The sequence below is a fragment of the Anas acuta genome, chromosome 2, assembly GCF_963932015.1.
Source record: "Anas acuta chromosome 2, bAnaAcu1.1, whole genome shotgun sequence".
Classification (NCBI taxonomy): Eukaryota; Metazoa; Chordata; class Aves; order Anseriformes; family Anatidae; genus Anas; species Anas acuta.
The window spans coordinates 60,490,257-60,505,997 of NC_088980.1; the positions used below are offsets into that span (position 1 = coordinate 60,490,257).

Below are 15,741 nucleotides of genomic sequence, written 5' to 3' on the forward strand. Positions count from 1 at the left end.
AGAAAATGCCTGCCTGCTTGGGAACTGCCAGCCTGGGAACCATACAAAAGGGTGCAGTCCTTCAGGAATGGACTGCTCCAGCATGGGATGCCCTCCACAGGCTGCAGGGGAACTTCTGCTCCAGTGCTTGGAGCACTTCCTCCCTTCCATCTTCACTGACTGTAGTATCCACAGGGTTGTTTCTCTCACATTGCCTCATTCCTCTCTCTCAGATGCTGTTGCACAGCGTTTTTCAGCCTTTCTTAAATATGTTATCATAGAAGTGCCACCAGTGTACACAGAAGTGCCAGCCTTGGCCAGTGGAGAAGGGTGGGTCTCTTTTGGAGCCATCTGGAACTGGCTCTTCTCTGACATAGGGCAGCTCCTGGTCTCTTCTTACAGAGGTCATTGCTGCAGTCCCATGCTACCCAATCCTTGCCACATAAGCATAGTACAGATGCTGTGGGATGAGGTTGGGCCTTGAGGCTGGGAAGTGGGCCTGGTGTGTGAGGCTGTGAGATGAGGCTAGGATGTCAGGCTGCAGCGTAAGGCTGAGATGTGAGGATGGGACATGAGGCTGCAAGCTGAATGAATATGTTCAGATGGCAGCAACAGATGTTTTGTTGCTGGGCAGGGCCAAATGCAGGCACCTGTGGCATGGCCATGACTGCACCATTAAGCAAGTTCAATGGCTTGGGGAATCATTTAAGGCTGGAAAAGACCTCCCAGATTGTCATTGTGGGGCACCAACACCAACCCCTGGGGGAACACCACTGGTGACCAGTTGCCCACTGGATTTCACTCCATTCACCACCCCTCTCTGGGCCCGACCAGCCACCCAGTTTTTAACCCAGCAATGTTCCTGTCCAAGCCACGGGCTGCCAGCTTCTCCAGGAGAACACTGGGGGAGACTGTGTGAAAGGCCTTGCTGAAGTCTAGTTAGACTATATCAACAGCCTTTCCCTCATCCACCAGGTGGGTCACCTGGTCCTAGAAGGAGATGAGGTTGGTCAGGCAGGACTTACCTTTCATGAACCCATGCTGGCTGGGCCTGATCCCCTGGTTGTCCTGCATATGCTGTGTGATTGCATTCAAGATGACCTATTCCTTCGCCTTTCCTTGCACTGAAAAAACATGAAGAAAACCCTAACGAAAAGCTACCACCAAACCCCGCAAAAATACAATGCAAAATCCAACAGAGAATCTGAGGAGAAAAAAAAAAATCACACAGAAAAACCACCCCAAATCCACTGCAAGATCAAAAAGAAAAAATAAAAGATCAACAGAAAAAAATAAAAAGAGAAAAATATATAAAAAAAAAAAAAAACAGAAAAAGAGAAAAACAGAAAAGCCACTACAAAGCCGCCCAAAATCAAATACAAAATCAAACAGAAATCTGAGAGAAAACCCTACAAAAAAAAAAAATCCACTGCAAAATCCAAAAAAAAAAAAAAAGAAAACAAAAAAAGAGAAAAAAAAATACAGAAAAGTCACCACCAAATACACATACAAAAAAAAAAAAAAAAAAAAAAGAAAATCAACTGCACTGCTAAAACCAACAAAAAATGACAGAAACCCTAATGAAAAAAACACCACTAAAGCCCAAAAATCCAAGGGAATAACCTGGGGAAAACAATATAGAAAAGCCACCAACAACCTCCGAACAATATGGAGCAGAGATGCCTGCATCCCCTTCAGTCCCCTGAAAGCTTGCTGGTCTGGCCAAATTTGGCAGATCTGCATCCTGCAGGTTTATCCCAGTGTCAGGAGTGAGTCATGTCCCGTTTAAGAGCTTCGTGAGCTGTTTGAGGCAATGATGTGTTCTGCAGCAGTGTGGGTGATCGCACTGATGTTTGATGTCTGAGGGGTTTCCTGCACGGTATGCCCTGACTCCCCCTTGCCCCTGAAGTGCCCCTACACAACAGATAGGATACTCTGGGGCTCAAAAAAGGGAGTGTGTCAATAACAGGGGTGATGGTCAAGACCCAGGAAATGGCAACCATGGTGGTCCAATGGTGCACCATCAAACCACTTGTGTAAGATCCAGTGCCACAAAAAAAGCACGGAGGGTGTTGGCAATTGGAGATGCCTCTCTGAGAGAGGAAAAGGTATAAATAAATAAATAGTAAAAACAGCTTGATCTCTTCCCTCCAACCCAAGCCTACTAATTTCTTCCATTCTGTATACTCAAAGTTTGTTTCCTTCTCTTGTCTTGTGAAGCCACTTCAGCACAGAATGAGTTTTGGCAAACATCAACAGATGTCAAAGTCATCAAGATAAATTTTAACCACAAGCCCAGAGGGCCAAGGCTTCAGTGCATTAGTCAAGTTACTAGGAAAGGTGGGAGGTTTCCTTAAAAAGCATCATTTTATACCACTCATGTCCCTGGGAAATCAGAGCAAACCAAAACAAAACCAAAGAGCAGACTTCAAACTATTTCCTTGGGTAAAGGGTCTCTAGAGCTCTCTACATTAGAGCTCTCTATAGAGTTTCCTCAACTGATTTAAAAATTGAAGGGAAGAAAAAGACTCCAAAACCAGAGAGGTCTTCTCTGTCACATTGACTTGAGCTAACTTTTAATCCCGTGTTGAACTGGAGAGACACTTAGCAAGTAACTTGTGAAAGTACAGCAGGTGGCTTTTATTTAACACAATTGATGAAATCACTAAGGTGGCCTCCTGTAAAACAGTTTTGGGGTTCATGAGACTAATGTAGGCCAGACTGAAAGCACAGAGCTACCAAAACACAACAGGGAAATGAAGAGGCTATTACATAAAATACAAGGAAAAAAACACATGTACAAAATGTAATGAAATAAAAATTCAGCCTTGTTGTGATTATCACAATTGTGATGTTTCCTTCAAAAAACATACGTGAACAAGGGAAAAGGAACCTATCCATGTTGAAGGTAGAGCATGATCAGTCAAGCAAAGACCAGGGATTCTTCAGTCCAGCAGTCCAGAGGACTTCTGATGAAGCTGCGTAAGCATCTCGGCAGTGTGAACACTACACTATGAAGAAGACTGCAGTCCCACTTTTTTTTTTTTTTTTTTTCGGGGGGGGGACCATTTTCCTGCAATTGACTTTGCCTTTGCAGACCTAAAGCAAACCAAACATTTTGAGCATTGCAACTGCAAGGTCAGTATCCAAGGGTGCTCAAGTTCATAACACTTAGATGGACTTTGTTGAGGAAAAAAAAAAAAAAAAAAAAAAAGCAGAGTCCAAAGGAACAGTATCTGCAAGAGATACAGCTCCATGGCTTGAGCACAGCACCATGCTATCTGCTTTGCTTGCTGAACCTCAAGTTTTCTACACAAATGCTAGCAATCACCATAGAAAGAAAGCATTTTTATTTTATTTTATTTTATTTTATGTTATATTTTATTTTTGTCAATTAGCTTCCAAAAGCTGTTATATTTGTAAATTCAGCCCAATAGGGAACCCTTCTGAAAACAGCCGCAGCAAGCAGAAAAGGTAGCAATTTGTTAAATACATCTGGAAATCCGTTCTACCGTAAAACAGATGACTTAACTGGGCTACTAGCAAAACCTGTCAGCAACCTGTCCCCATCTTGGAAGTCTGGGATTGATAACAAAGATGTTTTGAATTCTGTCATGTCTTTTGAGCTGGAACTGTAGGCATGATCTGACTCATCCTGGAAGTCAGTACCACTCAGGCATGCCATCTGCAGTCCAAAAACATCATAGAAAAGGCCTCGATGACCAGCATTATTACACAGGCACACATGAGATTTAAACACTGCAAGTAATCGCTTACTTGCATCATTTACAGAGGAACAAATTTAGCAGTCTTGCCTCACTTCTTCTAAAACTTTCATTACAGACAGCTCATCCTCTCTGTTTGTAAACTAGGAAACGTGTAGCACAGACTGGGCCTTGTTCCTAATGCTGGCCCTGGCCTGTCAGGAAGGAAGGAGCCCAGGCAGCCAACACCTGGCACAGCTCTGGCACCTGCGGTGTCCCCAGCCCCATTGCCATCCTGGGGATATGCATTGCCCTGCCTGAGGTGAAGATCTGGTGTTGGCGCATGATATGAGGAACCTGGTGTAAAAAGTTGAGCAAGTAAGGTGCACCAGAGGCTGCTTTTTGTTGTGTGATGAGAACAGATCCCACAGATGAGAACAACAACCGAAATAAACAACAGCAAATTTTTAGTTTCTCTTTACCTTTTTGGTGTCGTCATCTTCCAGCATTGTTCTTTGGAGCCCCTACAAAATGCTAACTGAATCTTTCCACCCAGCCCCAACAACCCCCACCCGACCAAGCAAAGTCCCTCAAGCCTAGAGAGTCATGCTTGGTGTTAAAAATTACACGCTTAGTAACAATGCTGGTATTATACCACTTCACAATCATCCTTACACCAACTTTCTTCTAAATTTGCACCTTTACACGGAAATAATTAGGCATAATCCCCCATTTAAGAGACACTAGCAACCTTCTTTGCCCCCTTGCAAGTGAGTTTCTCTGAAATTATAAAATATAATTAAATTCCACTGGCTTTTTTTTTCCCAACCAAACCCCAGTCATTCCAACCAAAAATAATAACTTTATCCTCGTGAGTTGTCCATGATTATGGCTAATGCATTTGGCCAACAAGCAATTTGTGGCTTCCTGCAAAGCTGGTAAAGTCTTGTAGCCATTATTCATTTGTCTGTCAGATACATTCATTCTGATTAAATAAAGTCTGGTTACCTAAAAAAAAAAAAAAAAAAAAAAAAAAAAAAAAACACTTAAAATGCTAAAAAAAAAAAAAAAAGCTAAAATGGCTTAAAAGCTATTGTTATCCAAGTGTCATTCCTGGTTGCTTGTACCTTTTTCTTTTTTTTTTTTTTTTCTTTTTCTTTTTTCTCTCCTGGATATGCTTGTACTAAAACAAAATAACCCATTTGTTTGTTTGTTTTCTCATTATTACTTTTCATGGTCATCCCAGTGATCTCAGAAGCTACCTGCATCTCCACTACCATTGGGGTTCATAGTTTTTCAAGCTGTTGCTTCTGATAAGTTCCTATTTCATTGATCTGCTGTGATGCTGTGCAGCCTGCTGACATCTCCCGTGACACTTAGCAACACCATTCTTCACACCTAGCACCAGCAGCAAAACTAAGACTTTTCTGTTCTTTTTGGACTTTGTTAACTTTAGTTTAGGGAGATCATAAAAGCACAGAAAGGTTTGGGTTGGAAAGGGCCCTAAGCACCATCTATCTAGTTCCAGTGCCCTGCCATGATCTAGTCCCTGTCCAGTTTGCCCAAAACCCCATACAACCTGGCCTTGAACACTTCCAGGGATGGGGCATCCACCATTTCTCTGGGCAACCTGTGCCAGTGCCTCTCTACCCTTGACCAGATCACACTAGTCTGTCTCTAGTTGGAGGCCTCCCTTTTGGAGGAGAGAGGGTCAGAAAGATAGAGAACTTACCACTGAATTCTGCAGATGTTATCTTAGTGAAGATAAAAACACTCTTCCAAAGAGTGGTTATGAGAGGCCCGTCTTTTCCGATGTATTTTTTTCTAGTACTACAGAAAGATTATAATGAAAAGTCACTTGAAATATCAATAATTGGAAGCGTGTTCTTGAATCCAATTGACTTTTAGCCAAAACAATAGATGCTTGATGTGATTAGTATGAAAGTTTTAAATTCCCCTATAAATTAACCTTTTCTAACAAATTATGCCTAGGAAGTAAAGCAGCTCTTTTGTGGAAACTTTCTGCTTGTCCTGCGTTAAAGTAGAGCACACAAACCAAGCATGCCCTCTGCTGTGTGTGTTTTGCCTAAGCAACAGAAGAGAGCACTTCTTTGTTGTTTCTGTACTGCAGAAAGAGACCACACAAGGGCACTAGAAATGGAGAAAAGATGACACCAGAAAGAAAGTGACTGCTGCCCGTACTCTTAGGAACTATCAGCACAACCAGCTTATTGACTTTTCAGGAGGAAGTCAGTAAATACCCACGTGCAAGTAAGCAAGCATGTTGATTCTCAAAATTATTATTCCACCAACTAAGCGTGATTGCTTGGACTGCTGAGAGAGAAGAAGAAAATACAAACAACAGACATTAAAGGCAGCACAAGTCACCTCCCTGCATTACTAAGTCACCTTTTAACAACAAAAAAAAAGTTTGTTAAATATCAATTGCCAAACTTAGTGCAGTTTCTAAGCAGCGTAAGCTATAGTGGAGGACCATTTTAAAAACTTTAGTGTACCACATTACTAGACAGCCTTTTTATAAATTCTAAGTCATTTGCAAACATTAACTTGCATGATAACTAATAGCACCATAATACCATAGCCTAAAAAAGCTAAGTCAGTTTTAATTTCCGAACAGAAATGTCAGTTACTGTAAGGTCATGGCAAGAATTTTGCTGAGATGCATGATTCTGAAATATTTACAAGGAAAATTTAATAATGAGACAGGCTCAATAATCATGTTTTGCTCAATAATTGTGTTTTTATTTACTGCTTTTCATTTTTATTTGTATCTGTCCCATATACAAAAGGAGTTCACATGGGACTAGTGAAACAATCTTCCAGGTAAGAACTGTTTTGGAAAAAGGTAGAAAGGTCTACAATTAATTCTTCCCAGAGCAGTTCCCTCATAGTTCTTTTAATTGCTTTTTAAACTTTGTAATTAAAGAGTCATACTAAATCACAATCCAGTATTATTCAGTTAGTCTAAACATTGGGAATGTCATGTTTTGCATTCTTTGTCCAAATTTATTTCAGTTCTCTGGTAGCAAGAACTGGGAAAGCACCACAACTAAAATGCCTACCCTAATAGACCCCTGTAGTAAAAGGCTTTCCAAAAAACTAACAATCTTCATTTTTAAAAAGGATTTACTGATGCTTTGCTTGTGCTCCCAAGTTTCTCAGGATGCTGGTAATTCTGAGCTGATAATTCCTTATCCAACTGTCATAGTTCACTACTGAAGTCACACAGTTGTTTGAGTGCCATGAAATATCCAGCTTCAGAGTGGTTTAGAGGAAGCATAACAGAAGATGTGCTCCCCACCATATATTAAATAAGGTTTAAGCAGAGGTTTGTTTGTACATGTGAACACCTTCAAAATCCCCAAAATATCGTTTTATCTTCAGAATACACATGGTAAGAACAACTAAACAAGACCAAGATGGTTTCTTCTGATCACATGAACAACGTGAAAGCATGAGTTACCAGTACAGACCATGATCTACCTGATCACCCAAATCCAGTGGTCTGTTAATGAGCAGGTCTCTGAAGATATGCTACTTAAAAGGATGTTTCTCAACAGAGAAAGCTTTTTATAAGCCCAAGAGGCATAACATACCAGAAAAAGGAAAGCAAACTACACTTTTGAAATGCAGAGATGGCTGTTCCGTTGTAAAGGAGCTCTGGTAAAGACAGAACCACTAAAACTCTGGATTACAAATGTCCTGAAATCTGCTTTGCTTTGAAAAATACTCCTGAATGGCAGCAATTTGCAACAGAAAAGGATCTGATATGAGTCCAAAAGAACGATCCTCTTAGGCCAAATGTTTGGCTCATGCTGGCCTCAAACAAAGGCTAACAGTGGCTAATACCACTTCAAAACTTTTAGATTAAAAAGACAGAAGAATGTTTTTATGAAGACCAAAATTTACTACCCTGAAGATTTTATCTTGTTGATATCTCAGTATTTAAAAGAAAACACAAACATCTGGTTTTGGTCAGTAAAGTGTCCATTTAATAAACTCCTTAGCCACATTTCCCATCTCTTCCTCCCACCCTAAAATTTCAATTCACACTTAAGCAGCAGATGACAAATTGATGGTGTACAAACAGAAGTTTAAAATCTGTACTCTTGTACTAAGAGCATCAGGGGCCATTATCTGAGAAAATCACCTAGAACTTGGATGTGCCCATGCAAACAAAGCAGATTTTTATATACAGTCCCTATTTTCTTATAAATTTAAATATTTTACAAAAATGCGTTTTCAAAATGTATAAAGTTTAGTGAACACCCCAAATGTATCTTAAAATAAAATGTTATCTGATTTCAAGGGTTATTTCAACAATGAAGTTTAAATTGCACCAGATAAAAGGCACTTGTGCTGTGTGATGTCTTGAGCAAATGTATGTTAGTTTATAATACAGTGTCTTCTTGGATTCATGCAGTTGTCTCCGAGCATCAAGCATTCATTAAAGCAGCCAAAAGAGATCGTGAGTAAACTTGATTCCACAGTTGTAAGAATATTTTCTATCACTAGGTCGAACATACGGCATTGTGCTCCAGCTCTGACTCTAGAATCAAATGCTACAGAAAAATTGCTGTCATTCACAGGGAAATTCAAACTACATTTCATTCTCTCATAAGTTACAAAAAGATGTATGCCATTTAATTATCAAACTAAAACAACATTGAACAGCTCGGTGTTCAAGTAGCTTGTGCCAATGAAAGTCTGTATTTAAAAACGAGCTAGGGGCTAGTTATTCAAGGAGCAGTGCATTGTATTTTCCATTTCCACTTCACTGCTGAGATAAAAGCGCAGTCCTATTTGCCTTCATCTTCTCCAGCCTTTTCATTAAGTGGCTATTGGTCATCTCCATCTCTTCTATCTTATCCAGTGCTGTTCTCAACTATAAAACAAAAACAGAAATTATCATCACTAAGTTTAATTGGACTTACTGCTGTTCATAAGCCTTGACAGAGGAAATCACATCAGGAATCTAATACAACAATTTTTTGTTTTCATTTCTTTTAATTGAAGTACCACATCAGTTAAGGTATGACATTTTAACAATAGCCATGTCATTACTGCAGCCAGACGAACCAGAATTCAACTGTAAAAAAAATAACCATGAAGCAATTTAAACCTGACACATTCATCCCCCGAACAGTTAGGTGCCTGCAACTTCCCATTGCATGCTATTTAAAGGGTAAGGCCCTCTCTACCACTGGTGGTAGTTGATAGACGTATTCCCATGGGTAGCAGGCATTACACTAGTCATGCAGCAGCTCCTAAGCAAAGAAGATCAACGGTACAGTTCAATACAGCTTCTTCCTAGCTCCCTGTGAGGTGCATGCAGGAAACTTTCCAGGCTAACACTTGACATATGGAGGATTGGCTCCTCAATAATATTTAGTGGAAGGATTAGTTTAAAATCATACAAGTTATCATATTGAGAAAAAAATGTAACTTTAGATCATTCCTTTCAAGGAAAAGACTATACTGAATTGTATTTAATACTATTTTTATGTGCTACAGCTGTCTTCTGAATGCAACAGACTTGGAGGCCTTCTAAAAACACTTGACAGCAGTAACAGAAGATTTAAAAAGGAGAGCTTGGAGGCAACAACAGAGCAGTTCAAGACTGAAAGTATACAGCTGAAAAGGAAATCAAGTCAATTACCTCTCGCTGAAGCTTCCTCTTTTCAGCTTTGAGTTCATCTTCCACTTTTTCTGCATTTTCTGCTGCATTTTTGTATCTTGCAACCTGTCCCTCAAGTCGCCCAACCTGCAAACCCAAACAAGATAAAAGGAGTGGTTACTCTACCACTCACAGGACTTGCAATACACCCTTTACTGCTTGTGTCCTCCTTTCAAGGGTTGCAAGAAACAGAGGAGAATAAAATGTAGCATAGGAAATATTTCAGAAGATATGAAAAGTTACAGAACTAAGCGAAGAGTAGACTTGGATAAAGAAAATAAAGAATTGGGGAATACATGGGATTAAAAACAACTCCTGAAAAGTGGAAAAGCAGAGACCACATGAAAATGCAAAGGAGAGAGGAGACTGTATCATGACATTATGTGAGAGGTCTTAAGCTGAAGCACAGAGTCCAGTAACAAAGCAGGGACTCAAGACAAATCAACGAATCCTGGTTGGAAATTGCAAGTTTTAAAACCCACTTGCTTTTTTGTTGTTGTTGATGATTGATTTTTTTTTTTTCTAGCTCCTTGCTATCCCCCCCCAAATCCATAGCACAGCAGCAGGCTACCAAAGACAAGCCATGCTGGTCGAGTTAAATTCTAGTCCTTTAAATGACTTTAAATAGTGGTCTACAGAGAAACTGCTCTATAGTACTGTGTTGCTGATTTGCACTGATTTTCTCACTTTGCTAATGTTATGTATGCACATGTACATATATGCATGTATATATATATGTTCTTGAATTTCTAAGAGCAGATCAATATAACCTTCTTACACTTAAGCTTACATATACAGATTTTCTTAAAATGTTACCTTCAGTCCCTCTTTATGTTCTGCTATATACATTCATATCTTAGTATCTTAACTCCAGATTTTCTCTTATGGTTAGAATATGCACAACTATTGATTTGCAGGAAATAGGAAAAAAACATAGATGTAGTGCTATTCTGTGGAAATCTCAAGAACAAACAGCAAGTTATGAAATACATTTTCATAGTTTTTGTTGGAAAAAATATTGGTAAATGTCTGCAGAGAAAGTGTAATGATATAAACAAATCTAAAGAAGGACTTACATTTTGTTCCAAGGTAGTTATATCTTGTTCAGCTTTTGAAAGTTTAAATTTGTATTCACTAATTTGTCTGTTTGCATCTCCTTAAAAAAAAAAAAAAAAAGGAAAAAAAAACATATTACTCAAAGAAACTCTCTGAACTGGCAGCTTTCCTTTTAATTCAAATTCATTAAAAGACCATTTTACTGCGAAGTAAAACTTCAGGGTTATAAAGTGGTAAGTATTCTTTCTCAAATCTTTGAGTGTAAGAAAAGGAAACCATTATAACAGTAACCATTATACATACTCTGCATTTCAATTAGTTGCAAGTCAGAACCATTCTCTAAGCCTATTATATCCGGATTCATGCCGTCACTTTTTGAATATTTCTGTCGTTCTTCTTCCAATTGCATCTTCAGCTTTCTAACCTGAAACAGAAGTTTTCTTTTGTAAAAAAATCAACTCCCAGAAATTCAGTAGTAGTATACCTAAACATTCAATAGGTCAACAAGTCCAAGTAGTCCTGAAATGCCTGAGATGGTTCTGTAAATGGGAGTAACAGAGCCATGCAGGAGAGGCAGGGAAGCCACTTCTAGGTCTGCGGAAGCAGTTCTTTCCCCATTGCTAGGTGACTGCCATCTGCACATCAGGTTTGCAATGGGAGTAGCAAAAGCTCCCATTCATGATATAAACCTTTTAACTGATTTTCATAATTATGTAGCTGTAGTTATACATGTTTGTACACTTAAAAATTATTTAATAGTCTTGATTCAATAATAGAATTTACTAACATTTTAAACCAAATAGTCACAGTAAAATTAAGGTGTGTTCTCAGCAAAAACAGGCGTTGACAGCACCATTTTGAATTTGTAGTATGTTCAACTAGACGCACAAAAACTAGTGTTCTTAACAAATGCCCACTTGATATGTTTTCTTGAATTCTCTGTTCTCAATACTGACCTTCATTAAAAACACAGCGACTTTGATCATACTAATCTTTTATTTAAGTAACTGAAGTGATTGAAGAAATAGTACTGCTTGGTAACTTGAAAGAAAGATGTTTGAGCTTATGAGATTGTCATTTTATTGCATTTAGTATTTCTGAATAAGAGAGAAAAATAACCAAGTATGTATACTAAAAAAATTTTGTTGTAACACCAAATTTGTTCTGTAGCACCAGAAATGGCAGTCAGCAGCAAGTTAGTTTCCAGCTAGCTAGTTACTGAACTTAGGGTTCTCTTTAATAACCAAGATCAAAGTCACATGGATAGGGACACTAGTGAGAGGAGTTGATAATTCCCAGTAGTCAGCCTGATTAGATGTTGAATATTTAGTTTGGTTAAGTAATTTGATTAAACACCAACGGTACTTAATATTTGTTTATTGCTACTATATTCATATTCTGTAAAAGGATATGCAAAGTTATGTTTCTAAAAATAATAGTTTATTTTACCTGGGACAATAGTTCTTCCTTTTCTCCAGCCAGTTTTCGTAGCCGGACATCTAAAACAAAAGAACTCAATTAAAGGAAAAAACAAACAACCCACAACCAGAAATATGTAACTAAGGATGTATTTTTCATAACTTTTAGTTCATTTTCAAAGTAAAACAAACAAACAAAGCCTCAAACAAAGCTAACAGCACTGTCAGAATAAAACTTTGTTATCTCCCTAACAACGTAACACTTCATTAATACTGGAAAAATTAAAAAACTATTAATTCACTGTGTATTTGTATAACAGTTTTAAAAGTAAGACCTGTGAGTTTAGTAATTCTTCAAAGTAAATAACAACCAAATGGTCAAGAACAGCTATTTCCAGAACAATTTACTACTGGCTGTATACTCTTTTTCTTGTTTACTTTTCAAGACTGCTATCTCTTCAGGCAAAGCACCGCGCTTGTAAAAAAGCATGCATTTCTAGGAAGTTCTATAATTCCTGTTCTCAGTCCACAGAGAAGTACTTGGGAAAGTGTCCACATGAATGTTTCAGTATCTCCAATCAGCCAGACAATCAGTTATAGCTACAAAATACATGTACGCCGTCAAACAACACGATGCTAAAATTATAGCAGCTCACATGAAAATTACAACTCTGCGAGTAACAAAGCATAAAGACATTTGTATTTCACCATCATAGAATGACAACAGAAACATGTATCAGATATAATCTGTCTAAACATTTAACTATTATACATAATGTGCAAATATAATGCAAGTGCACAGATAATTTTTTTTTGCTTGTTAACAGTTTTACGTTGAATTGACTTATGTACACAATCCAAAAGCCTATAATTTGGGCAAGTCTTAGTTGTTGTTTTTCTTTTCCAACAGTAATAAAACAAACTGGACCAAAAAAATCTGATTGGTTACAAATGTCCATACATATCTTATTATATTTTTTTTTTACTCAAAAAACACATTTGCTTACTCAGGATAAAAAAAAAAAAATAAAAGTAGTGTAAGCCTGTACTCTAGAAGGTATCATTTTGTGGTTGCAAATAACAAAACACTGTGAACAAAATGCAAACAAGACTTAATAAACTCTCTGTATTTTAGGATATTTTTACCTAATGGTCCTTCTCCCGCAGATTCCAAGACTTGAGCAGCTTCCTGTGATACAACTGTTATTGCACCAACTGCTGATTCATGGTTTACATCACCATTTGGTGTGCCATCTGGAATTATAACTAATCCATGTTTCTGAAAATACGAAAGAAAAACATTTTACTCATTCGAGACCAGTGCTAAAACGTAACTGGACAGAAAAGTTTTGACAAAGCTTTTAAAATCGATTGAAACAATTAAATGAAATGCTCCATTTGTTCCCTAAGGTCAGGTTTTGAGACCACACAAGAACAGTAACCATTCTTCTTCTTTTTCATTGACCTTGATCTCATGCCCCATTCCTGGATTTCTGTTACTGTAAGGTAACTACTGCCGACATACCTCTCCTCTCTTCATTGCTTCCTTCAGGTCAGCCAACTCCTCTCTGAGCTCATCTCGCTCATTCTTAATGCAGTCAAAGTAATCTTTCTGTCTTTCTAGGGCCTGGGTTCAGGCAGATACCAAGAAAAAGAATGGCACAAAGGAGAAAGCAGATGACAGATAGCAGAGAGAAATTTTAAAAATAAAGAGCTTAACAAAAGTAAAGAAATTAAAAGGGGCTATTTTATATATAAAATATGTATCTCTGATAACTACCTTTTTACAATTCACAGATCTAGCGTCATTGGTAGATGTGTCTCAGCACAATTTTTTTCTCCAAATAGGCCTTAGTTAACTCTACAATAAATATCTATTTAGTATATTTTTTTCATAGGTTTTGATAAACTAAACTGAATACCAAAAGAGTAAGTGATTCTTTTTAACATGGCCAGAAATAATTTTTGCTGGAACTCAATAGACAAAGATCCTAAACCACCATATTCACTGAGATAACCTTTGTAGGGCATAGAAATAGAAGTCTTACCTCATAAAAGACCATTGGACATACAATTCTGGCATCCACTTAGAAATGCTAGATTATAGTTTACTACTCACTTAAGTATACTAACTACTCTTTACTAAAAGCAAAACAATCACTTTTAGAGAAAAGCAAAAGCAAACACTAGCAGTACTATATTAGCACAAGAATCTCAGCTAAATGTACAATATGGACATCAATGAATTTGCCTACCTATAGTGCAGCTCTGTTACTTGGCAGTTAATCAGACATTTTCACTTGACTGGGCAGAATCCAAGTATTCCATTCAAATTCGGTATTGCATGCATTACAAATCATCCTGACCACTAAGCAGATGCAAGAGCACGCACACGTTTTGCAAAGAAAAATATTTAACTAAACTTTGTGTCATGCATGAATGTTTAGGAAGGAATGATACCATGAAAGAAATGAAGGTGAATACCACTGCATTGATTTCAATTGCTCCACATGGCAATTGCAGTATGCTAAACTTTAATAATTATGAAGAATCTGTATATGAGAGCAAGATTTCAATGCATTATTCTATTAATTTCAACAGAAAAAAAATTAAAGTGCAGTTGTAATATTTACTATGTAAATATTAACACTGAATTACCTGTATTTTAAATGTGTGAAAGCATCAGTTGTCACCTGATAGTTTAAAGGTTTACAAGATGTCCTTTTACTTCCTAACACACACTGTATCTCCATAACTACATCATAAACAGTATGAAGAACCTTAACCAGTGCATCATTTTGTGTTCCACTTAAAGATAATGGAAGAGTGGACACAAAGGCCCGAAATCACCCTCCAGATGTCAATCCTCTACATTTGCCCTATGCTGCTGCTGACCTTCCTAAAACAGCCTCTCTATCCTCCCCCAATAAATAGAAGGGCTGGCAATCAGAAAATGCTGATGGAGAGAGAAATGAAATTTCTATAACCATGCATCTCTACCTTCAGAGATATTAATTACTTAAGTTTTTCAATTTTGAATAAAGCTGATAGTTTTTGTATACAGAGAGGTGATAGTGACAGATTTTGTACCTACTCTACTGCTGGAATTCTTCTATAAGGAAGATTAAAAACCAAAAACAGATAAAATCAGGCCAATTAAAGTTCTGTGGGTATCTTTTAACATCAGTGTGACTAAAATATATCCACTCAGCAGAATGCACATTTATCTGAGGTTCTATTTACTAAATATTCCAAAAACCTTCACAAAATCTATACCAAATTCAGATACAGCATGGACAATTTCAACTTGGTCACACATGTACTAAGGAGTAAAACAGCTGTATGTTTCAGGAATAATCTAACCTTGACGTTATAATTCAAAAACCTCAAATTGACCACATTTAAAATCAAGTACAATTGTAAATTTCAATCATTTTATAGAACTAGGATAACCTAAGGAGGAAAACGTAAAACTGAAGCTCATGCTATCTTTGTTCTGCTTGCCTCCCTTTCTTCCTCTGAGGTAGCAATATTGCATACACTTTAACAGCAGGTTATAAATCTAGTCCAAGAACCCCTCTGTGAAGCTGAAATAGAGTAAAATTAGCAAAATAACTTGGGGAGAAAGACACAAAAACTGTGAGTTTTAAAAAAAATATTAGGTAATGTGAGCAAAAAAAGACAACAACATTATTACAGTTTAAGAATTAAGAGATTTCAAGTTTGAGATAATTAAAAAAATAAAATATATGGAAAAAAAAAAAAAAACAAGAACACAGACTTTGAGAAAAATTCTAGCTTCCAACTTAGTGAGTGTCCACATACACTAGAAGAAAAAAATCTTTGTCAAACTAGTTGATCGCTCTTTGAACATTATGTAGAGGAT

General features: G+C 37.5%; 1 protein-coding gene across 32 annotated transcripts in view; it reads right to left on the reverse strand.

Moving 5' to 3' along the window:
* Window positions 1-6,419: 6,419 nt before the first annotated feature.
* Window positions 6,420-15,741, reverse strand: part of LRRFIP2 (LRR binding FLII interacting protein 2) — a 54,906-nt gene continuing 45,584 nt past the window's right edge. For 26 of the 32 annotated variants that reach the window (XM_068674980.1, XM_068674982.1, XM_068674979.1 and 23 more), the window contains 7 exons: window positions 13,381-13,482; window positions 13,002-13,134; window positions 11,887-11,936; window positions 10,741-10,861; window positions 10,458-10,537; window positions 9,364-9,468; window positions 6,420-8,589 (listed from right to left, as the gene is read on the reverse strand). In XM_068674980.1, the coding sequence (XP_068531081.1) occupies window positions 8,479-8,589; window positions 9,364-9,468; window positions 10,458-10,537; window positions 10,741-10,861; window positions 11,887-11,936; window positions 13,002-13,134; window positions 13,381-13,482 (702 nt within the window). In that variant the 3' untranslated portion in view covers window positions 6,420-8,478. The remainder of the gene's footprint in view (window positions 8,590-9,363; window positions 9,469-10,457; window positions 10,538-10,740; window positions 10,862-11,886; window positions 11,937-13,001; window positions 13,135-13,380; window positions 13,483-15,741) is intronic. The other 6 variants (XM_068674984.1, XM_068674992.1, XM_068674995.1 and 3 more) reach the window with 1 other exon arrangement.